The sequence below is a fragment of the Anguilla rostrata genome, chromosome 2, assembly GCF_018555375.3.
Source record: "Anguilla rostrata isolate EN2019 chromosome 2, ASM1855537v3, whole genome shotgun sequence".
NCBI classification, from domain to species: Eukaryota; Metazoa; Chordata; class Actinopteri; order Anguilliformes; family Anguillidae; genus Anguilla; species Anguilla rostrata.
In genome coordinates this window covers 55,249,599-55,274,471 of record NC_057934.1, presented here as the reverse complement: position 1 = coordinate 55,274,471, position 24,873 = coordinate 55,249,599, and the positions used below count along the sequence as shown (strand labels likewise).

The 24,873-nt window shown below is 37.1% G+C and overlaps 1 protein-coding gene across 3 annotated transcripts in view; it reads left to right on the top strand.

Moving 5' to 3' along the window:
* Positions 1-24,873, top strand: part of ca10a (carbonic anhydrase Xa) — a 167,986-nt gene that overhangs the window by 2,644 nt on the left and 140,469 nt on the right. For all 3 annotated transcript variants that reach the window (XM_064323212.1, XM_064323209.1, XM_064323211.1), the window contains exon 3: positions 22,921-22,995. In XM_064323212.1, coding sequence (XP_064179282.1) covers positions 22,921-22,995 — 75 coding nt within the window. The remainder of the gene's footprint in view (positions 1-22,920; positions 22,996-24,873) is intronic.

The following is a 24,873-nucleotide window of genomic DNA, read 5'->3' as shown; positions in this document are numbered from 1 at the left end:
CTTTGGATACGCACAGCCTCTCTTTACGGTGTATAGTGGTATTAACGTTTATAAAGCCCAACGCATGTGTTTTACTTTTAAGTGCTTTTAGTTAAAATCGGATATGTTGCATTATTCCTTGGCATTCAGAAGTTTTAAACATTTATTTCTGGAGGAGTCTGTGAGTTTTCCTAATCGAATTCATATGAAAGCGATTTTTCACAGTAAAAGTCACAGTAATGATGCAGTTTTATAAAAACTATGCAGTATATGAACGGCATTGCGGAGTCATGTGCATTCCTCTCTTCTTGAAACAATATGTAGATGTCATAGCCAACGTCATACATTCGATTGGATTTCCAAAGTTATTTAAGTTAGGCAGAACGAGACGGTGAAGGTACAGGATACATTAAGATACTTTAAGCTGCTGTGGTGTCTGCCACGAAGTATAATATTTCCAGACGGAATGTTTTTGTGAATTGACCCATTTAATCTCATTACGGTAAAACATCCAGCAGTTCCCGGTTCCAATTGAGGCAGTGTATCTTTAAGGGCTGTTCCAACTTCACAGTGCACTGGAACGCAATTTTGCGCAAGGGGATGGGCCTATTTATCAGTACTGTATGGGGTGCCAAGTGCGAACATATTTAATTTGACGTGCAGTCTTACGGAATGTCATTTGCACTCGCATATTTGGACATACAGTGATTTATTTTATGACGGATTTATAAACTCCTTACATGGTTTTATAACTTTTTATATTATATATATATAAAACGAAGTATTTAGGGTTTTTTGCGATAGCATTTCATATATATATATATATATATATGTATTATATATTTGCATATGTATTTACTCAGAAAGGAAGAGACAGAGAAAACATATAACAAGGAAGATCAATGGAAATGATATCTGTGAGAACAAGCCATTCAGCTGATAGACTTATCATTGTGCCTATAATCTAGGTTGCATCCACCAGTCTAGCACTGTTTCAAGCAAGGTTTCTGCAATAGGAACATTAGCTATTCCATGCTAAAATAACAAAGGAAAATCTAATTCATAGTTTAATGGCACAAAAAGGGGTCAATCTGGACTCTGGATTGTGGGAAAATGATCTTGTATCTGTTTTATAACACAAAATGATGTTATTTTAGTGTGAACAGTATTTCTACAGAAACACTCAAATGGATGACAAGAATGAATTAGACCATTGCTATGAGAGTTTGAAAATCACACTGCTATTAATCACTGTCCCGTAACCTAGTGGTTCAGAAGTAAAGGCCTTCAGCTGTATTGCCAGCTTTCAGTCTCAGCAAAACTGACACACTACAGTATTTCAGACAGGTAAGGCAAGTCAGTCCGACAGGACCTAATGTAGTTATTGGAAATGCTATATGGTATTGCAATATGATTGATAATAACAATGTCAATAAACAAAACCTTCTCAGGGTTGTGAAAGCCATGTTTGCTAGCTTGTTTTAAATGTTGAACTCCCTAGGCTATAGCAAGCTAGGATCTTAATTCTGTGAGTACAGAAGTGCCTTGCAGACTAACAGAAAGATTATGTTCATGTTACAGCAGCAAGCCCAATTCAATGCATATGTTGCCTAGTGTATCTGTGTACATACTCTTTAAGAGATGGTGTGATACAGCATGAATAATGGCGGACTGACCTAGAACCTTGCAATTTCTTTTCAGTTGCATTACCAGCAACCATATGGCACATGCAGTCACATTGACTGTGGATAAAGACAGCTTTACAGTTGAAAAGAAGAATATATAACATATAAAAAAATAAACAGCCCTGGTTGCTATATATATATATATATATATATATATATATATATATCATTGTATATTGTAATATATTCTTATATTGTATATAAAAAGAAGTTCATAATGTATAAATAATATGTATTACAATATTTATGCTAGGAGTGTGCCTTTAATTTCTTCATGCTATTTTAGGTAGAATTTTCTGTAAAAGGTATATTTCTTTCTAATACAGGTATTATATAATGAAATCCTTAAATCTTATATAGGTTTGTAATCTTGACATGTCACAGACAGTAGTCTTAATATGATGCAGACATTGATCTTATTCCATTTATTCATTTTCTACATTTATTCATATTCAATGAATCTACTTTGAAAATGTGAAATATATTTTAAGAATATATACAGCTTGCAACGGCAGCTCACTATGATTGGATACAGGTAGTAGCCAAAAAGGTGAGTGGGTAAATGAGGGACACAAAGTATATTGAATGCAGGTGCTGTTTCTGTGTTAGGTAATTATCATCCCAGCACGCTCAGGGTCATGTACAAAAATGCTGGGCAGGTTGCCTGTAATTATGGCTTGCATGGCTAGAAGACTTGTAAAGAGGGAGGATCATAATGGGCAAGTGTGGTCTGAAGTGCATCCTCAAACATTCTCGTGTCCTTGCATTAGTTCAAGGTGCAAGGCTAAAAAAATGAGAAGCTCTAAATAAGTTACAGGACATTTCAATAGAGGACGTGAGCAGACAGGTGCATCAAGAACGGTCCATCAAGAACTCTACAGAGCAGGATGCCATTGCTGGGTTGTGGTGCACAAACCACTCATTACACCTTGTGAGTACAGTGGTGCAAAGAGCAGGGGCAAATGACCACTGAGCAGTGGATAAATGTCATATAGTCAGATAAATCATCCTTCACCATGTTCTCAACAGACAAATAAGTGCACATGTGGTGCACACCTAAAGAAGCTACAGACCTGAGTGCTTTGTTTCCTACAGCACATAGTTTTGGTGGTTCTGCATGGTGTGGAATGCATTTTCTTGGCATGGTTTCGGTGCACTCATCCTCTTAGAAGAAAAGGTCAATGCTAATCAATACTTAATGATTCTGAGCTGCAATTCTTTCTTGTCCTGGAAAGGGGGTGTCTCCCACAATGCTCCTATCCACAAAGCACACGCACGCACCCAGAGCTTTCATGAGTATGGCAACAATGTTATTCATGTGTCTTATGTCATGGCCTTCCAGAGATAAGATTTAAACCCAATTAAGAATTTATGGGAGATTCCGAAACAACACCTGAGACAGAACCTTCCACGTCTATCAACAAGGCATGATTTCATGGACTTTCTTGTGGAAGGATTATGCTGCCTTCCTCCTTCAGAATCCCAGACACTGGTAGATTCTATGCCATGGTGGATACAAGCCATTCTGGCAGTATGTGGTGGCCCATCACCATTTCAAGTGACTTCATATGGGCATTTCCACCATTGTGGCTACTGCCTGTGCATTCAGCCGAATGGCATACATGCGATAATTGTTTTCACAACTTATTATATAATTTTTTCTTTTGATACCAGTGACTGGAAAACGAATTATGTGCACAGTATCTGAAGAAGTAAGCTATAACTTAATATTGGTTTTAAATGTTAAGGACAAACGATGGAGGTTTCTACTCTGAAGGCATCTATAGAGGTATAGAGGTCTCTGTCAAATGAACATGCTAAGAATGTGGTGACAGTCAGCCATATTATTACATCATCTGTTTTTAAGCAGACACTGAATTTTTTTGTTGAAAAAATAGTTGTTCAGAATGCAAAAATTTACAGTATTTCCCATTATTTGCTAGGTGGTGTTTTTTTTACCCATTTGATAAATATAATAAAGATAGATTAGACCAGTTCCATTGTAGTATGTATTGCAGGGAAGGTGATGCAAAACTGCCAAGACATCTTTCAACAAACCAGAATGACAAGATTTTATGCTTATCAGCTGGGAGAAAAGTGAACACTTCACGCCTTTGTATAGCACACTGTTAGGGTGAAATTCCCCGAATTGTTCAAGTGCTGCAGACGGTGAAAATCATTTGAAAATGGTAAATAATCAGGAATGGCTTGTAAGGTTGAAATAGAGGATGCAGGAGTTTAACCTTTAAACTGGTCATTACTCTCAATCTGTTTCTGTGATGTCCTTGATTAACAATCCAAAATAATAATTAGCTGAATAATAAATGTCTATATATGGCTGATTTGTTCTCGCTTTTATTTTTGTTTACATAGATTTTCCTTACATCAAAAAAGGTGAACCATTTTCCCATATCCACAGGGTATTTAAATTTTAAATAAAAGATTGGGTTTTTGCTCTAGATACACAAATTAAGTGATATTTATGGCATACACATGAATTGGAAATGCTGAAAATGCACCACTTTTCTGATAGCCTTTATTGCACAGTTTGCTCAAAGCTGATGAGAGTAATGCATTCCACTTGTTAAGGTTAAAAGTAAATATTTGTTATTATTCATTTGAATATATATTAATAAGTAAAAAAATATGTATCTTTTGCCTGATTTTCATTAAATGACATTGAGAAAGTGCACTACAGCGTGAAACAATTTAAATAAAGGTTTGGGAATACTTGCTAATTGATTTTTTAATATCCAGTGTGAACCCTTGTAATTAAGCAAAAGAAAAGAAAGAGGGTCACGAGAGCAATGATTAGTGTCCAAAGACTGGGACACATCCCTTTGTTGTGGTGGCAGTAATATTAAGATTACCAGGGGTCCTCTTGAAGAGTGCTGGTCTTATCTTGGACACACAAGACATTTAATCTAATTCAAAGTAGATGGCAGATATAAATGATATAGATGCTCTCACAGTATCCAGAGCAGCTTCGGAAATATATCCAAAGTCCTAAATGTAGATTCAGAGCCATGCAGTTTTTTTTTCCGTTTGTTTGTATTTTTGCATTTTTACAAATGTTGACTGAATGTTATTGTCCAAGACGGATTACTATGTTTTCTATGCAAGTCTTAGTTTCTCAGAAGGATTGTAGATATAACATAATGTCCACTCCTGAAAAAACATAGCACTTGGACAACATATTACTTCTTTCTATATTTGGCTATTTTGCATTTGGCCCTCTCTGCTAGATCAATGATTTTCTGTTTCTCTGTGGTCCATCTAGCCTTTTCCTTTGTGCTGCAGAGTGATGAAGTTGTAGGCCTTTCCAGGGATTTCTAAAGAACTACTCTACAGAGGAAAACATAGTCAACCATGAACTTGGGTGTTATAAAACAAACAGCCAAGGGGAAAATGTGTACTTGTCTAAAATACAAATTTGTCTTATGTATTCACACACAAGACAGGACTTTAATAAAAATTGCACCATGCAACAATACCACAAAGGCTGAAATGTGACAAAATGGCATATAATTATGTTCAAATTATTAGAGGTTTAGGAATGATAATATCAAGGAACAGTAGGATCACTGACAAAATATATTTGTAAATTTAACCTTACATTCCACAATATATAATATAAATATAGTAGAACTATGGATTTATGAATGTCAGCATTGCAGACTGATCAGACATCTGAACAGGGTATGAACCTGAATGTAGTATGGGCAATTATACCTTTTTAGCTACTTAATTAAAAGCTCATACATAATTAAAAATAATTGTGTGGTGGGTCCAGCTAAAATCACCTAGTTTTCATGGTTTCAGCAATCAGCAAAATTACTCAGGTACAATAAAACTAGCATTTTAATGCAAGATGTGACAGATTGTCGCATGGACATATGCATTGACATTGCTAGAAGCTGTTTAAGTTGAGCTGGGCAGTGAGAAGCTGTCAATTCTTTGGCAGGTCATTGCGCCCCCTTTAATGTTGCCTGACTGATGCTGTGTGTTTTACAACACGGCATTAATCATTCCTTTCCTTGTGCTGAACTCACGGTCCGGTTCATATCCTTCTACCTAGTGATTTTCTTGGACAATATATTTCAGCATCACTATGTTCAAAAACGTGCATTCTTTATTACATATGAACTTACAGTTTGTATTTTTTGTTTTTGTTTTGTAGAGATAGTATTTATCATCAAATTATTTTCATGCTAACAGTTGTCAGCTACAGACTACAGGGTAAAAATAATCAGACTACAGATTATTTTTACCCTGCATGCATATTTTAATTAAACTATGCCCTCATTTAAATATTGAAGCATCAAAGTAAATTGTGAGTCAACTCCACAGGCATGAATTTTCCAAATCTGAAAGTCACAGGGGCTAGGTTATCCAGAGGACAGTGTAGCCAGCTATCGTGTAAAAATGCTGACGTAGAGCAGTAGCCTGTGTCTGTCGGGTGGGAGCCTCCCAACCTATATACCAAGCCTGTTCAATGGGAGTTTGATTACTTTCCATTGTACTTTCTGTACTGTAATTCCATCTCAATCTGCAACCATCTCTGAATCACATGAAAAAAATATAAGTAGGGTAGGTTAATCAGACTTCTCCAATTTAAAAAGGCAGATGTAGAATAATGGAAGATTCTATACTCTTATGAGGGCCCATTTGACCCTTGTTTGATTATTGGTTGTTAAATTACACCGACATTTGTAAACTAAAATTTAGAGTAGCCTCTTTAAGAAAATTAAGGCTAGGGGACTGAAGGATTGAAACTGCAATTGATGTATTTCAACTTCGAATGCAATTAATGTAAATTACAAACATTAGGGTTAAAAATAACACTGTAACTGTGTTGACGCATTATGAAAGTATCAAGTTAAACCAAACATTGGTTCACTGCACACAATTCATAAAAATAAAAAATAAACAATTTCAGAACAGAATTGCTAATACTAGTAGATTTTATTAGCTTATTTTAAAATATGATATGATACTATTGAGCAAATATTTGATTATGAAATTACTATAATGATAATTTATAATGATAATGTCTATAATGATGATTTGCAATAGTTGCAAGCAATGGTTTGTCATAACAGAACTCAATTGCACTAGTTAGCTTCAATTATCCTCAATAGTAGATTCATTGAAATAATTAAACGGAATTATGGAAAGTAATTTAGGAATTATCTTTTCTTGAAATATGTGCCTATATAATTTGCCCTATCTTATGTTAACTGCACGCATTATGGAATGAATATCCAAATGTGATCGTGTAAATGCAGTTTGTGGAAAAAGTAATAATTTCCCTTGTCATCGTCGATAAATAATTTGCTCAAATACTTAAGCCAATTCCTCACCATATAAAAAAGTGCTTTATTTAAAATACAAAGAATATTGGTCTCACTTTGAAATTGTGGATTTTGCCCCATTGTAACCCATTTTAAATGCCATGGACATGCCCACATTCTTAGCCTCATTTCCTGTAGTAATTGCCCACACATCTTTATTTATTGTAAGTGCTCTGTGGCATTTCTGACCGTCTGGAAGGAAAATGGCACAGCTTAATCCATAACGTGCAGTCTATTACTCTCTGAGAACTTTATTAATTATAGCTGAATGCCATTTCCAATTGTGTTAAAGAGCTCCTCTTGTTTATTAAGAGGGGAGAATTTACACTGGTGTTGAGCTTGTAAAAGGAACTATTTATGGATTCCCCGGCACAGTGACTAAATGGTCCAATTTATCAATTCAAATTTTAATGATTTATAATGGGATTTCTTACTTACTTTAAAATAATTGTTGGCAGCTGTGGTAATCCCACTTCTTTCTGATTTTTTAAAAACATAAACCTTGTTTTAAGAGATAAGTGATATTGATGGCCATAATATAACATATTGTTTATAAGTATGCTTCTAGTGACCACTTATTATTGTTATTACCATTTGTTGTTGCAGCATATAAAATACAGCTACATTATAATGCTGAACATGTTGAAGTGAATTTTATTGTAAAATATGAATTTAATGTCCCATTCAGGGAGCTCCTATTCTCACATGGAGGTGGGATTCTTCCCAGGCTAGCTCTTTTTTTCTAGGTTTCACTTTGTTGCTTAGAGAAGCCTTCACATGAATTTTCCACCAGTGTGTGAAATGAGTATTCTTTCACCTGCACCTGAGTGTGGCTCGTCAAAAGCAAGGCTTTAAAATGTGCTATCGCTTCAAATAGGAGGTTAGAAAAAAAATTTAAATGAAAGAAATGGCAGAACCGCAGCACACACGTGTGTCCCTCTGAGGTCAGTTGGGATCACCCCGCTCGCCGTTTGGCAGAAACCTTGCCTCCGGAGGACAGAGATCCTCTCCAGCTCAGCCATGTGTTCTGTATCGCGAGCCTGCTGAAACGAGACGACGCCGTGTGTCGGAGCTTCTCTTCTGGCCACCCGTGCGTGCGCCAGCCACATGGCGCCCCGGTGACCGCTGTCACCCCGGGCACCGGCGCGGGCACCGGCGCGGGCACCCGGCCTGTCCCCGCTCGGATCTGGCAGCCAAGCGAAGCGGCCCGAGCCGGCAGACGTTTCCTCATAACTGCATCGTTAATTTCTGCGAGACCTAAGCATGATTTGAATGTTAAACACTGGAGGGATTTGCAGTGTAAATAAGGATGAGGCCTCTGATCAAAGGGCGAGGGTGAACGCTGGTTCCTCTAAAGGCTCTGTGGGTCCGGTGCTCTAGTTCTCTCTCGTGTTCCTATAATGAGAATACCCAGCTGCTAATCTAATAATCCTGCAGAGATCTATATTCAGCATGGATTTTTCTTCCTGCTTGTGAGGGATATCCATTGCAGCAGACAGGCTAGCATGGCAGCTTGTTGACTAGCATTATTATGCATAATTCATTTGCTTAGCTCACAGCATACAGTTTGTGGAATTGCAGAGTTTAGGCCCACGTGCAAGTACTCTTCCGTCTGTAGCAATTTTATGTGCAACAGTTAATTTGGAAAACCTGAGGCTAAACTTGTTTCTCTTTGTGAGATCTCATATTTTTTCAGTATGTTCTTTAGTTTTCCATTTCCTTTCTATGACATAAATTCACAGTTTTTTCATGGTGCCAAGGGTCTATTCACGCATGTTACTCTTACAAAAAGTTCCAATGAAGTCACAAAGTACTATGACCTTTGGGCATGTTCATTTGTTGTTTCATTTAGTTCCAAATGTTCTAGTAGTGCTCAATTTTACTTGGTTTATTTTAAAGTCAGATTTATTTAAAGGGTCTTTTAATTTTATTACCAAACACAAGCTTTTATTAAAGCAATGCTTTTGCTGTGGATAAAAATACTTTAAGATGCTTGAAGCTACAATGGCTAAATTGTCAAAAAGGTCTAGTGAGAATTGAGAAAGCAAATAACAAATTATTGGAAAAATAATAAACTCCACCCAACGCTTCAGCAACAATAGTTGACTGTCTCTGGCCTACAACTCTAAAGAACTGAGTTGAATACTTTAACTCACTGCTTGTAAACAGATCGCTAAATGCACAGTCCTTTTAATCAGGCCAATAAAATGTGAATAAACAGCCTGTACCTTGTACCTGAAGGCTTGTACCTGTGCTTTATTGAGTTTATACTTTCCTCCACAATGCAGCCTTGGTTTGGTTGTCTCAGCAGGACAAATCATCAACAGCTGAATAACGGTTTGAAGTAAGATGGTGGGTCGCAAACAGGAAAGCCTCTGGGAGGTTTTTTAATGGAAGCACAAGAGAATAGTAGGGTGATTTCCTTTGATTCTGCTTTAAAAAAAAAAAAAAGTAATACATTTTGCTGTGCTCAGAAGAAAATGTGTGCATGTCTTTGAAGACAAAGAGGGCAATATAGCAAACATTGCCCCTACCTCCACTGGGACAACAGTCTACTGAATCATACAACCCTTTTGCATTTGCACTTCTCATGTACCACAGTACCTCACATTAACTTTCCTAATGGGAACGAGTACTTTTTAGAATGACCAAAGCTAAGTGCCTTTGGGCTTAGATGTTACTTGCATGGGAGAATTCTGAGGATAGCCAGGTTTATTGATTCCTGGCCATGGCAGTGCCAATTTGATGTTTGCAGATTGCCTGCTCAAACTGTACAGGAAGTGTCCTTCTCACGCAATGACTGTGCCGCTTTAGTCAGTGGACTGCTGAGTGAAACGAAGTGGCAGCTGTCAGAATTTTTTTCGGTGCCTCATGCTTCCGAATTGATGGTAGCCAAGTGATTGCAGGAAGCTATTTTTTTGTCGACCAGCAGGGGGCAGTTTTTTTACATGAACCAATTAGAGACCAACATTTCATTTCAATGCTATGTTCTATATATAAAATGCTTTCTCTCAGAAGAGACCTCATGCCTGAGTAAGGTCTCCCATGGCACTTATCACAGAGTGTAGCTCTGTTCCCTGGTGGCTTGCACAAGTCTGGGAAATGTATTATTAACCCTGCCCCCCTCAGCTTATCTGGATGAATATATGAATTGTTCTCTACCTCAGATGATGTTTGGTTAGTGTCCTGGGGAAAATGGCTTCCATGTTACTGGCCTCATTGGTACTGGTGCAGGTGAATTACCCACCCCTCAATATAAAGGGCTTTGAAATGACTGTATCAATGAGGCAATTAGCATATCATTGTTAACGGAAGATGCATCTCATGCATTTCTTATCTGAAAACAGTGCCTCTTAGGGGGGCACAACATTTACTTGCAAAACATTTTATTGTTCTCTTCTTAGTGAGAGTACATTGACACCACCCAGAGGCAATTTTCTGTCCATTTCCTAATCCTATGTGAGATAGATTTCTCTTGTTAATGAGACGTACAAAGCCATGTGCCCTATTTAATGACTTTTATTCATGAGATTAAAGATAATGTCTTTTTTATGTGCCTTTTTATTCTGTCAATAGTGAGTTACATTGGTTAATAATAGACTGATTTTTTTTTCTACTTCTACTAATTTGTAATTGTAATTTGTAATTTTGTAATTGTAATTTTTGACTGTGAAAACAAAACCACTCATTTTTGTGCATATTTAAGTGAGCATCTCACAAGTCAATGCATACTATTGGTAGACAATGTGTATCTAACCCTAACCCTAACCCTAATGAACCTTGATAATATAAAGAGCACTGGGAAAACAAGCATACAATGCATTCAGTGCATCATCTGCTTTCGTCATATTCATATTTATTTAAGATGTTTTGAGTTGACTGAAAGTGTCTTCCTGGGGCCAGACCCCCAAAAAAGAACCTAAATGCAGCTGTATCCATTATCTGATGCCTCCAACAACGCCGGGTGAGAGATAATTATCTCATAACTCAGTAAGCACAGCTGTCGGCAAGGTCAAGTTTCATTTATGTATGGCATTTTCACTTCTCTCCCTTTCACTCTGCATGGTTGAGCTGCCCGATTGCTTGGCCACAGTGATGAATATTAATGGCTCTGTTTGACAATTATATGAAAATGAACTATGTATTAACTTGCTGTTTTGTTTCCCTCTTTTTTTGTGGAAAACATGGCATGGACCATTTCCAACTCTGTTACGCTGCATTTTGTTAAACTAGCGTGCAGAGGAATCGTGTTTACCAAAGGGCATTTGGAAAAGTAAATATGAAAACTAAAATATGTAAGATAATATGCTAAATAATGGCGTAAGTTAAACATGCATGTTACCTTAAAAATGCTGTTGGAATTTGCAGATACTGTATCTGCATCAAATATCATATATTAAGTCACTCAACCTGCTGCCACATTTTGGCATCATTGATTATGCATTACAAATTGTGCACTCTAATATTACATAACTGTATATCTGACCTGTGCTAAAGCTAGTTAAAAATGTCACTAAAATGTTTCACTTTACAGTGTTCAGTTAGGGTAATCATTTTGACTCATTCTCACATTTCCTTTAAGGCTATCCTTCAGGAATAGCTTGTTCAAAACAGCCGTCTTAAAATGTACAGCATTGTTAAGCCAAGTTATATTTCCTATTCTGACTTACAGTTTGATTGCAAGCCTTGGTAAAATGGTGGGACTGTGTACAATATTAATTGAAGATAAGTGCATAAGTGCTGCTCACTCGTTTTGTGAGAACATTCTGCAGATAATGTTTTCATTCGGAAGTCACACTTCATTCTCTGTCTTTGTATTAAGAATGAGCTACTGTTCATCTGGAATGTGGTTACATAACTTAGCAAACGTTGATGGACTATAATGTGTGTTCATTATTTCTTAATCGTGATAAGAGTGGAATTGGCAGCATTACATTTTCATTAGACTGTGATCAAGTCTTTATACAGTGAATCAAATAGGATAATTAAAAAGCTGAGACTTGCCTTTTTTCCACTTCCCAGAGGCTGTGTTGGGTGGAGTTTTTTATTTTTCCAGTACTTTGTAAGTTATTTGAACCTTCAAAATACTAATTTGAGCCCTTTGTTCCTAAACCATGCCCATTCATCCTCAACTATGTCCCTCGGCATAATAAAATCTACCAAGCCCCAGAGCGTGGCCATTTATTTATTTATTTATTTACTCACTTGTTCACTCACCTACTCACTTATGATTGCCACAGTTTGGCACCAACTAACTCCTGGCTCACTCAAAATGAAGTTCAAATATACAAAAGTACAGTCACTCTCATGTTTTGTTTTATTTCTCTCATTTTGCATATATGTTGATTATTTGTAAAAAATAAGGTAGGTAAAACAATATTATTTTACAAAAAACAATGTAATATTTTTCTGCTTACAGCTCAGAAAGGTTTTTTTTTTTTTAAATGTAACAACACGGCTATTTTCTGGCTTTTTTTGGTGTCATTCAAAAATAATGACATTGGAGGAAGGAAACATTTCAATGCAAAAAAAGAAAAAAAGAAAAAGTGTGACAGGTTTTCTGGGAGGTCAGTGACCCCTGTGATGGGGGAAGACATTAGCATGTGAATCCTTTCAGCTGCACCTGCCATTGGTTTGATGTAATTTTGGTTTCATCAATATGCTACAGCTTCCAGGCTATAGATTCCCGTTGCTGCCCTACTTCTCTTCCCGATAATGATAATTACTCCAGGTCAGATTTCGACTTGAAGCAGGTGAAATTAATCATATTCTTGCCTCTCAGCTCCCCTGCCCCAGAAGTCCTGCTGTGTTTTCACTTTATGGATCTTAGGCATTATTTTTTTGCTGATGTGTGTAAGTGTGTTGCTGGGCTGCAGCCAGGCTATGTGGGGGAAGGCAGTAAGACTGTGTAGGTCTGTACTGTATGTGTTTCTGTCGGTACGACTAGGGGTGTCATTTTACCATGAGCACCACTGCTCTCCCACCCACTGAACCCACTGAACCAGACATTTTTGAAAACTGAACAACTTATTCAAAAGTACAGAGAATGTTCAAATCATGAATTATTTAGATACAAAACTTAATTACCGTGTTATATCTGTACAGGGAACCAGGACACAATTGTGCACAGCACATATTACCAGTTAATGCCAGGGGGGAAAAATCCTCCTGTAAAGTGCGGTAATAGGCAATTGTAGTTTTCAGATGGAAGTAGCAGTACCGTGTTTCCACAGAATGTGAAAGCAGAGCCTGTGAAATGTTCACAGGTGTCTGCAGCTTATGTCTGAGAGCTTCTTTCAAATCCCCTCTGCCTTATTACATCTAATTCCTGAGAGACTGCATGGCTCATAAATTGTTACTGCATTTTAAACACTGTTCACCATATTTTCCGAAGATGCTTTTCGACAAGAATACCCATGGGGTGATGGAGGATGTTCAGCTGTTCTGGGACTTTTTTGTTGATGTTTTTAAGGTATAAAGTAGGAGTGCAAAATTTTCATCTGTCCATTCCTGGTTGTCAGAGTTAGATTTCTTTTTTTGTGAGCTAAAATGTGAACAGGCTGAGGGGATATCACGACCATGAACTGTAGTAAGTTCATTCTTGCATCGGAAATGATGCTGTGCTTCATCGTTTTTGAGCTGAGGATTGTTTTTGAGCTGAAAGATAACACCTTATTGCTATATCAACAACAGTGGGACAATAAACAGTGCAGTATAGCTCATCCACTGTAAACTGCCTTGGCTTCCCTTCGCCATCATATAAAATATTTTTCACACCCCTGATGAGAATTTATGCTCACCAGACAGTCTGAGCACAGTGTAGAATATATGGGTCATGACCAGCCATGAACTCTGGCCAATGAAGGCCTGTCTCACTGAGACTGGAAAAAGGACCTGGCACCTCTTCCTAAGGATGCTGCCAGAATGGAAAGTGGGCCCAGGGCACAGAATGAAAGTGGGTCTTGCGTATGTGGAAGATGACAGGATACACACATTTCATAACTTTTAGGATTGGCATAGCAAATCTGTGGTACAAAATTCCTATTAAATTGCAAGATTTGAAAATGTGGGGCAGGTTTATGAATGCATGTTTTTTTCCCATACAGGTTTCAAACTTTCACTGATCTGAATCGAAAAGACATATTTTCATTATTTAGGGATACAAGGTTAGTCATTTGGGAGACATTAAAGGGGAATTCCATCATGTTAAATTAAATAGGGCTTACAAGCATTTTGAGGATAATGTTGATGATTAGATGTTTTTCAGTAAATTGCAGGTCATAATTGTGGTCATTTTTGTTTAAAAAGCAATAGACTAATACATTTATTTGTACAATAAGATAATACTGTTTTTGAAATATTTAACTATTTACTTTTATGATTTTACCAAAGGAAAATTGGATATTTTAATGGTTTATGACTGCCTAGATAAGGGACATTGCATTTCTCCTTACCTGGCTTAACACCTTTGATTCATCTCCCCCATTCTCTCTTGCAACTGGCATTCTATAAAAACGGAACTGAACACATCTTTCCTGCACTGAACCCCTTATTTACAAATGGATTTACAGTATGCTGCACAGCCAGCCTGGTCCAATGCAAGTTATGTTAAGGCTATTGAACTCTCCAATCAACTCCTTTGAAAAAGGCATCTCCATTCCTGGAGGATCCCATAGAGCTCAGGGGTCTTTTTGCAGGGTAGAGATTATTTAGGGATCAAATAAATCCACTGGCTTTCTCTGAAGATACATGATACAAAAATATACATTACCAATGGAGGGAATATAGTACATATGCAAGTTTCTTGTGCCATGTGCGTCCATATCCAATTATCTTTTAATTAGTGTATGGGTCAGTGAAAGACCTGAGTCCCATAATTCTTGATTTTATGAATACACATTGGTGTGATTGCTTCAGGCAAGATTTTAAATATCCTTTATCAGTTTTAAGGTTTAGGAGCTTTAGAATGTGCAGTTGACACTTTAAAAATAAACTGTAGGAAAATTAGTGAGAGTGTAGATTTATTAATGTATTCATGAGTGATACGGTAAATATGTATACTGTACAATTAGCAATTGTTTGCCAACATTCCTTCTGGCTTTCTTGGTGGCAATCTACTTGCTTTTTTCCTCAGGAGAGAAATATGCTGCTTGAGTACGGTCCATGTACTATTGAACTGCTACAGACGCATTCTTGCACACACCGTTTCTTTTATGGATACATGCACAGTTTAATTTACAGAACCCATGTTCACAAAGCAAGTTGAAAGCCTCATCCGAGATGCTGCTTAAGCCCGATTGTGATCGTTAGGTTTTGTCAAGCCAGCTAATGCAAATAAACTCTGGTTATGGGTCCTTTGTAATATACCCCCCAGATCTGCTGCCTGAGGCAAAACAATGATAAACTGCAGGAGTTTGCATTACATTGTGTGAATTATATGCTTTTCTTCTCCCTATATTGGATTTCCTTGATACCAACACCGATTGAAAGATAAGTGGGATGTATATTCACATAATAATTTGTGGATGTCTAACTCAATCCACCCAGTATCTCAGCACAAAGGCTAATCATCTACTGTAACTATCTGTGTCTGGGTCTGCTTTACATATTTCAGTTGCTGTATATTGCATATGTATTGAAGCCCAGTACACAAAACAAAACGCATTGCTACTGTTACATCAGAAATGATTAGCTATACTCATACTCATACTCAGAAATGATTAGCTATCAGTAACATTTGTCATTCAACATGAATTTATAGGCAAAACTTGCAGGCAAGATATTTACAGTCAAGTCCTGAATAGACAGAACTGCACTCGGTTTCAGTAGTAACGTCAGTCAGTCAGTGTTGTAGAATATTGAATGCGGAGAAATGCCCATAACCTTTTTACTAAGCTGAGCAGTAGCAATCACTTGAATATTAATCTAGTCAAAATAACTGACTTTCACCAGAGCAGTGGCAACAAAGCAGACTGGTTAAAGGAGATTAGCATGAGGCCGTTATAGAGAGGGCTTCATGATTGTGAATAATTTGGACAATGCCTTATTGGACTATCCTGTGAAAAGTGGATGAAGACTACTGGCTGGATATTATGGTGTTTGGTGGTGAGGAATGCAGCTGGATGTGGTGGCAGCAGTTCAGCAGATGTTGTTTTGCTAAGATTTGAGGGCGAAAAGCTGTTATCTAAATTGGACACCGTATGAGAAATCTAATGTTGTTCATAGCACTATGGTGGTTGTTGTACAAAATTATATCAACTTTTGCTAAATGAAGCTCCGTGCAGGTATGATGAGGCATGGTATAATAGTGATAAAACATTGCTTCCATCATCTTTTGCATAAAAACCAATGGAACCAATGTGTGTGTATTGATGGTGTGGACACCGGTGTAGGCATGTGCATCACATGACTGTGTATGCTAAACAGAACACTGCGACAAGATACGTGTAAATGTATCCACCGTGACCAGCTTATAGTGAGGCAAATCCTTTGTTTCACCGCCTGTATTATGGCTGAATGGCAAGGTGATTCTGTTTACATCCCAGCACATGTGCCAGAAAACACAGGGCAGAGGGTAAGGAAGCAGAATGAATTGAAGAGAGGTTGAGTCTACACTCTTATTTGCTGCTTTCCTACAATATATTCCAGTGACTACTTTGATCAGTATCTGCACAGTGGCAGCACAAACAATATTTCCTTAGTTCTCTCGCTTTTCAATGTACACAAAATATATGGATCACACCAACATATATCATGTCATTGTGAGCATTAAAATATAAACACATATAAATTAATCTCATTGGCAACTCAAAATATCATGTACTTTTCACTTTTTTTGTGAAAAGGTAATCCTAAAGGGTACATTTACATGTATTTACTTTTATATGTATTTTAATGATTGCTGATGTAAGTACAATTTTTTCCGACTCATATATTTTATTGAACATTTAGTAGAACCATGTTAGTCAATATGCAAAACAGAATATTCATATTCAACCATGTTGCCATAATAAAAGAGCTTATGGGGAGCATAGTCAAATAAGAATTGTGTTAGGGGAAGGATATTGCTGCACAGTTTTTTCTGCCGTTTACAAGGTAGAAAAATAAATGGTGTAGAACAGAATTACTGCACCCCTACTACGTGATTAGAATGTTCAAAAGTTTGCTTTTATTCATAATTTAGAAGCTGTCTGTTCAAAAAAGACAGGCAAGAACTTCATAAAAGAGCACACATGAATCATGTACCATTCTTTTGAAGAAGTAAATTACAATTGCAGACAAAATTAAAATGCCAACATCATTTGTTATATAGAAATGTTATTCAAACAATTTTACTCCAGTTAACACACTGAAGTCAGTAGAGGTTTGTAAATGTGGTGTGTGAATTTTTTGTAGTAAGGCATGTGCTTCCTAAAAACATTCGTTTTATGGGTATGTTCATATTCCGATGTTAACCCAAATATACAAGCAGTCTGACTATGAAAACAGTTATGGAAACACAGTATTCCAATAACCGTGACCCAAGTAAACCAGTGTCCTGGTTAGGAGTAACTGATATGAGACATTTATTGTCAGAATCATTTAATTTGGAATGTACCTTCCATTCTGAAAATGTACTTACAATTATATCTAAGTTATATGAAAATGTATTTTTCAAAGAATAAATAATAGATTAATATCACAATATTAATTTTACAATAAGAAGTCCAGTCACAATTACATGCTAATGACTAATTAGGGCGGCACGGTGGTCGCCTCACAGCCAGAAGGTACTGGGTTTGAATCTCGGGCTGGGCCGTCCTGTGTGGAGTTTGTGTGTTCTCCCTGTGTCTGTGTGGACTTCCTTTGGGTACTCTGGTTTCCTGCCACAAGACAGGCAGGTAGACTAATTGGAGACTCTAAATTGCCTATAGGTATGAGTGAATGGTGAGTGAATGGTGTGTGTGCCCTGCAATAAATTGGCGACCTGTCCAGGGTGTATTCCCGCCTCTCACCCAATGCATGCTGGGATAGGCTCTCGTGACCCTGACCAGGAATAAGCGAGTATAGATGATGGATGGATAGAGGTATGACTAATAACACTGCCAGTGATTCCTCCCTTGACTCCAAATATTGTTTGTCCAAGATATATTCACTGAAAGCACAGAAGGCATAGTAGGGAGCCAGATTTTAAATGGAAATTTAAAAAAGGCTATTTTAAATAATTGTAAAATGATTCAGCCAAGGTAGGTATTGCAGGTATTATATTTACAATGGCTACTGTAAATGAGTGTCAATGGATTTATAAGCATCAGTAATCAAATCAGCAAATAAACAAATAAATATACTGTAGTGTTGTGTATATTACTTTGCCAACCAGATGACAATTACATACCTAGCTACAGTGAAAGAGAACTGATGTTATGAGCATGATTATTCATGGTTTGAGGTCTGAGCTCAAGCAACTAGAGAAAAAATGCTACCCTAAAAACACATTTCAAAAGGTGCAAAATCTTATTACTTAAAATATGACATTTCATGGCCTTCATCAGATTAAAACAGTGACAGAACCACATGCATTATACAGCATAGGCTTTTTAGCGCAAAGATGAACATAGGCTAATGTGGAATCATTGGAAATGGGTGAAACATATTTATTAGGTAGCGTCTTCCCAAATGGGAGACGTAAGCGCAAGAGGGCGTGACCAAGAAATCAGCAGATAGTGCTGTGATGGGAAGCCAGGGTGTGATTATCCAGTCATTTATTTTGTGAGTTTTTATTTTGTGAGTTCCTCAGAAATAGCAATGATCTACATTACAGCTTGAGATGCTGTAATAAAAGGAAAGGACCAGAAACCAAAAACTATGAATAACTTTACAAAATGAGTATTGTGCCTTATCGGATCTGTGTTTTGCAGCTGTTCCATTGACCTTTGGTATGCACTTATTGTACATCGCTTTGGAGAAAAGCGTCTGCCTAATAAATGTAATGTAATGTAATGTAACTGATTTGGTGCCCTGGCAACCAATCATTGTTCCCCCCCAATTGACTGTATTACTCTAATACAACCCATTCAAATTTGCGCATAACATCAAGTTCAAGAGGGTCTCATTTAGGCGTACGCCAGCCTCAGTAACAAGCACAAGCATCGAGGTCAACGATTGGCTGAAAGTTACACCTCAGACTTGTGTCTTTACCGCTTCCTGGTTACAAAGTCCAATCAGAGCCAGCCAGAGACATTTTGGCCAATGGGATGCAGCCAAGGAAACGTGTTCCTCGCATGGAAACTAGAAACAGAGGGTGCTTGTTATTGAGGCCGGCGTACGCCTAAATGAGATGCTCTTGAACTTGATATTATGCACAAATTTGAATGGCATGTATTAGAGCAATACAGTAATTTTAGATAAAATAAACAGCGTAGTGATTTTCAAAAGGGTGAATTACCTATACCTAGCAACTTTCAAGTCTCACAGAGTGTTTTTCCACACTGTTTCAACATGAATGGCAGTGAATGACGTCTGTCTGGACAAAATGTAAACAAACACAATATCTCAAAAATAAAGCAATTTTGGGAAAAATGGTCGAGGTTTATGTAAACTATGTGGCCGATGTTGACAATGGACAATGACATGTAGTAACACTGGTATGGTCCTTTAAGGCTGTGGCTGCAGTCTATTTCCAAATGGATACTTCCAGCAAGATAATGCACCGTGTCACAAAGCATACATCACACTTTGATTTGATTTATCAGATAAACTTTTCCACCCTCTAATTTACTACCCCTACCACATCTGAGGAAGGTAGGCTTACTACTCACCTGTGTTGTAACTCTGCGTTCATGACTGACGATGACTGAGATAATATTCATGTTAACACATTACATTTTACTTTGTGCAAAATAGAAATGGGCTGCAGTTGTGACTTTTTTTTTGGCATAGAACAATAGTGATGCATTTGACTAAATAAGGCAACCTTTGGGCTTCTCTGGGAGAGTCTTGATTTGTCTGAGCATCATTATATCTCAGACCATGAGCTGGGCACTTGTGTGGGATATAATTTTTCATAGAGATAAGCTTGATCTTGCAATATGAATGCCACTATGCTAGCAAATAGATGAAGCACAAGATATTGCAGTGTAGGCTACAATGAGGATTCTTTGAAAAACTGGCCTCATTGGCATTTTGCTTACATGAATTACAATATGGATCAGATCTGAATGTCTTGGTTCCCAACAAAAATGAAATGGATTTGTTTTGCTTGTATTCAGTGTGCTATGGGAAATTGCTTTGTAATAGTAAAGTTAAGTCCTACTCTCACTCTGGCATTGACAGAAAATTATCAGCAGTACAGTAGGTGAAAGTGCTCCTCTTTGCTCAACCCTCGGCAATGATATTTTACTGTCTACTGTCTGTGATGGACACCTCTCTCTTCTCTAGTTCATGTTCTCTCAACTTTTAAAATAAATGATAAAAATTTGTCTATTCTGTATTTTGGTGTTGCAGCACTTTCTCTTATTTTGCTGTCATAGCCTTCTGCCCAGGCTTATTTGCTTTTAAAGCCATTTTAAGAATACCCAAAGAAGTTAAAAAAAACAAAAACACAAACAAGATTCTTACCTATCTTTATCTAGATAGGTAAGAAAAGCTGCATCCTATTAAGGTACTGTTCTAGTGTTCAGGGCCCCATAGTCTAGCTTTGACTCTGGACCATGCCATTGCAGCCCCACAAGCCACATAATTGGCCATAGTGTCACCCAGGGAGGGAAGGATTAAGTTCACTGGGATTACTGGGCATTCACATTCTCCATGTAGAACATCCAGAGAATTTCTCCCTTCCTAATCCACGATGCTCTATGGCTCCCCTGACCCACTTTATATATCCTTATCCATGTATTTGGATTTTATATTGGCTATTTTCTAAGGCTGTAGGTATAGCTGTGTGAAGATAAATAATTGATGTAGTGGCGCTTTCTTTCGTTACAATACAATTTTTTGTTTGTTAGGTTACCATTAGATTTATTGACTATTACTGAGCCTCTGTGCCTTCTTGGAGATACCGCACTTTTTGTATTCCTCAGAATAACACTGATGTTGTCCACTACAGTATGTCATTGCTAAATTATTGTAATATAATGTTTTCATTATAAGGACAGTATAACTCATCACAAACATATTTTTAGCAATTTTAGTGATCAACAAAATAACATATTCTGCAAAATAAGTGCATGAACAAAAAACGAGTCTTCCATTTAAAAGCAAACCAGGTGGCCGGCCGGCTGGGGTAGGTTGTTTGGAGGTCAACAGTATGCAGGGAAGACAGCTGTCCTGATTGGTTGTTAAGATTCAGGTGCTGTAAAAAATTTGGAGTGGCAGTCAGAGAGACTGGATTTTTTTTTCTTAGACCTTATAATTTATTGATATCTGTCAGGATGTAAAGGAAATTTAACCAAATATGAACAAAAGTGTTCTTACGACAAACTTAAACACTGCACCTTTAATCTAGGATACTATCTTCTGTGGCTGGGATTTCAGGGCTGGGAGGATAAAAATAAAACATTAAATGTACAGTAAGTAGTACCCATTTGTATTTTCTATTCAGTGTCTCTCATATTAAAGCTATTAATTGTCTACAACGTGGGGTGGGTGGGACTATTATATTTTCTTTTATCTCTTTCATTTGGGTTACATCTTGTTTTTACAGCTTTTAAACAGGGACGGAGAGTTGTAGTTAACACTATGCTTTTAGGAAGTTCCATAAATGACTTTAGTCTGTTTTATTGCTGCATTATGTGATTATGCACTCTGCAGTATGGCTGAAATGAGTCAATTAAATGTGCTTGGAAATACAGAGAAATTAGGGGTACCTCAGTGCTTTTGATCCAACCCATAAATTTAGGCATTTAGAAAAATTTTCTAATCTCTAATTGTTGTCGGGATGATAATGTAATTGACCCACTCAGTTACAGAATTCTACAGAATAGTTTTCCTCACAAGGTAACTTGCAATGTGGGATATATACAATATATATCCCACAGAAAATAAAGAGAATGCTCTTGCTTCGTGAAAAAACAGAGTAGGTTGTAAGATCCTTGGATTTAATGATACGATACAGGGATGTCATTGGTATGGTATTGAAAATTCCTCTCCTATCCTTCCCAGATAAAAACACTTTATGTACTTCTCTCAGACAGGGTTAAACCATGTTAATTTCAGTTAAATGGGAACTGGGCAAGCCCTGACCTCCCCAATCCTTAATAGGTATAGGTCATTTTCTTTTTGTGGTGCTGTGTCCTTTACCCAGTCACCTCAATTATAAAGTATCAACACTCTTTATCTTGGTTTCAGTGTAGAACGCACAGAACATGACAGAAGGTATTTCTATGCTAATGCATCGTGGAACTTCATCTTCAAGTTGTTTAGTCAGAACACATCTTCAAGAACGCAGTAACTCCCTAAATCATATTATGAAGATTCTCGTCAATCAAACAGCAAATTAATGAAATTAACAAAGGCATTGTCCCCGAGCATATTACATTGCAATATTAACAGCAGTGTAACAGCAGACTTTGGAGGAAATGTTATGCAATGATGTATGGGCAGGCTAGATTGTTTCAGGTGGATTTTAAGCCAGTTTGGCAAAGAAATAAACAATTGGCCCTGGATGGGTACAGTCCTTCTGATAAGTCCAGCATTTAGTATCAGAGGTACAAAATAAAAATGAAAGCCATGTTCAAGTAAAGAAATGGAAATGGAAGCAATGATATGGTTTCTAATGGTTTTAGTCTGGGGAAAATAAATATGAGATGAAAGGCTACAGAAGTAAACATGCAATACATAAGTGGAAAAAAGGAAAAAAAAACATTTTATTTTTATTGAAACATAAATAAATAACATTTGATTTTCCTCCCTTTTTTCTCTTGCAGCACAGCCAAATTCACCAAAAATTCATGAAGGCTGGTGGGCATACAAAGAAGTTGTCCAGGGGAGCTTTGTTCCAGGTAATGATTTTCAGACATCCTGTTCTGTCATGTGTTCACACAATCAACTCTTTCACACCCTGGTGGCAATTACTTATGCTTCACACTACAGTACATATTGTCATTATGACACCTTGTCAAAGGTGTTTCCATGCTATTTTTAATTGGTGTTCAAGTCTGTTGAATAAAATATAGATATATTGGAAATGTGCACTCGGAGCCTTAAGAGAAATGCTAGCATAAACTGCATACTGCAGAGTCTATTCTGCAATAGAATGCCTATCTACAGTTGTGCTTTTACAGTCCTTCTTGTACAGATGGACAGTGCCATTTATGAATGCTGATTCGAGTAGATTGCTTGGTTAAAACTGTTACTCTTAAGATAAAGCTCGACTTGCATAAAACGAATGATAACAACAGTGTGTATTATGCGCATAGTTAATATGGAGGAAAATATAAATTAGTGGCATTGTATGATATTATGCATTTATTATATGCAAATGAACAAATAAAAGTGTCAATAGCTCTCAATCCTCAGTGGGCTGACCATAATGCAAGAAAATCGATCTGACCTGCATTCACTTCTTATTGATGACCAGAGTCTGTGGCAATGAATAAAGGTATTTACTTCTAAACACTCATATAAAAACCACCGTGCATTGACCCAAGAAAGGTATAAACTAAAATGCATTGGGTATTAATTAATACGGTATAGTGTATGAGACCAGATTACCGTTGTTTCAATAAATATGCAGGAATCATACATTCTTGATTCAGTACTCCCCACTGTGCAATGAAACATCTTAGCAGAAGGATGATGCAAAACCTGAGACTGTGCTTTGTCTGAAAAGTGTAACCTTTACACTTTAGACTAACCCCATAATATGTTTTCCTATAATATGTCATACAAAATTATTCAGTGCGTTGTGGATATATTAAACAGATGGTAAAAAACAAAAATGGCAGCTACTTCATGTCTCCTTCGCTCACACTATTGGGAGTGAAGGACTGTAAAATAAATGAAATGGGCTACAGCCAGCCCAATTTTCTGCTCATTACCCCTAGTTGCTGATAAGAAAACATCCTCTTGGTTTCTGTTCTCTCTCCCTCTCTCTCTTACCCCCCTCCATCCCTCTGTCTTATATCTCCCTCTGTCTTTCCTTAATTAACATTGTTTGTGTTATACAAAAAGCACGCAGCCAGGTCCTTGTGGAAGAAGATGGCATAGCCATATATTATATTTGCTATGTTTTTGTGGGTAATAATGTGGTGCATTGGGTACAGACCTGGGCTTGTAACCCAGATAGGTTACATTCCCAGGTGTGGCAATGTTCATCTGTATATTCACATGTATACCCCACAAAAAATGATAAAAATATGAGGATATATTGGTATGGTATTGAAAATCCCCTTCATATCCTTCCCAAATAAAAGCACTTTGTGTAGTTTTCTCCACAGACAGGATTAAACCATGTTAATTTCAGTTAAATGGGAATTTGGCAAGCTCTGACCTCACCAATCCTTACTATTTATAGGTCATTTTCTTTTTGTCGCTATTTATCTTGGTTTCACTGTAGAAGGCACAGAACATGACATAAGGTATTTCTATGCTAATGCATCGTGGAACTTCATCTTCATGTTGTTTACTCTGAACACATCTTCAAGAATCCAGTAACTCCCTAAATCATATTATGAAGATTTTTGTCAATCAAACAGCAAATTAATGAAATTAGATTAGCTGCAGGCTACATCTATCTAGGCATTTTTTTGTGGTCATTTGTGCAGTATTTAGTTTGTTTGGAAATATGAATGTAAGGTAGTTATGTATTATCTGTCTGATTATCTCAGTCTTGCATTGTTCCGGTTTACTGGATATGTAATACAGCCAATGTTACTTTG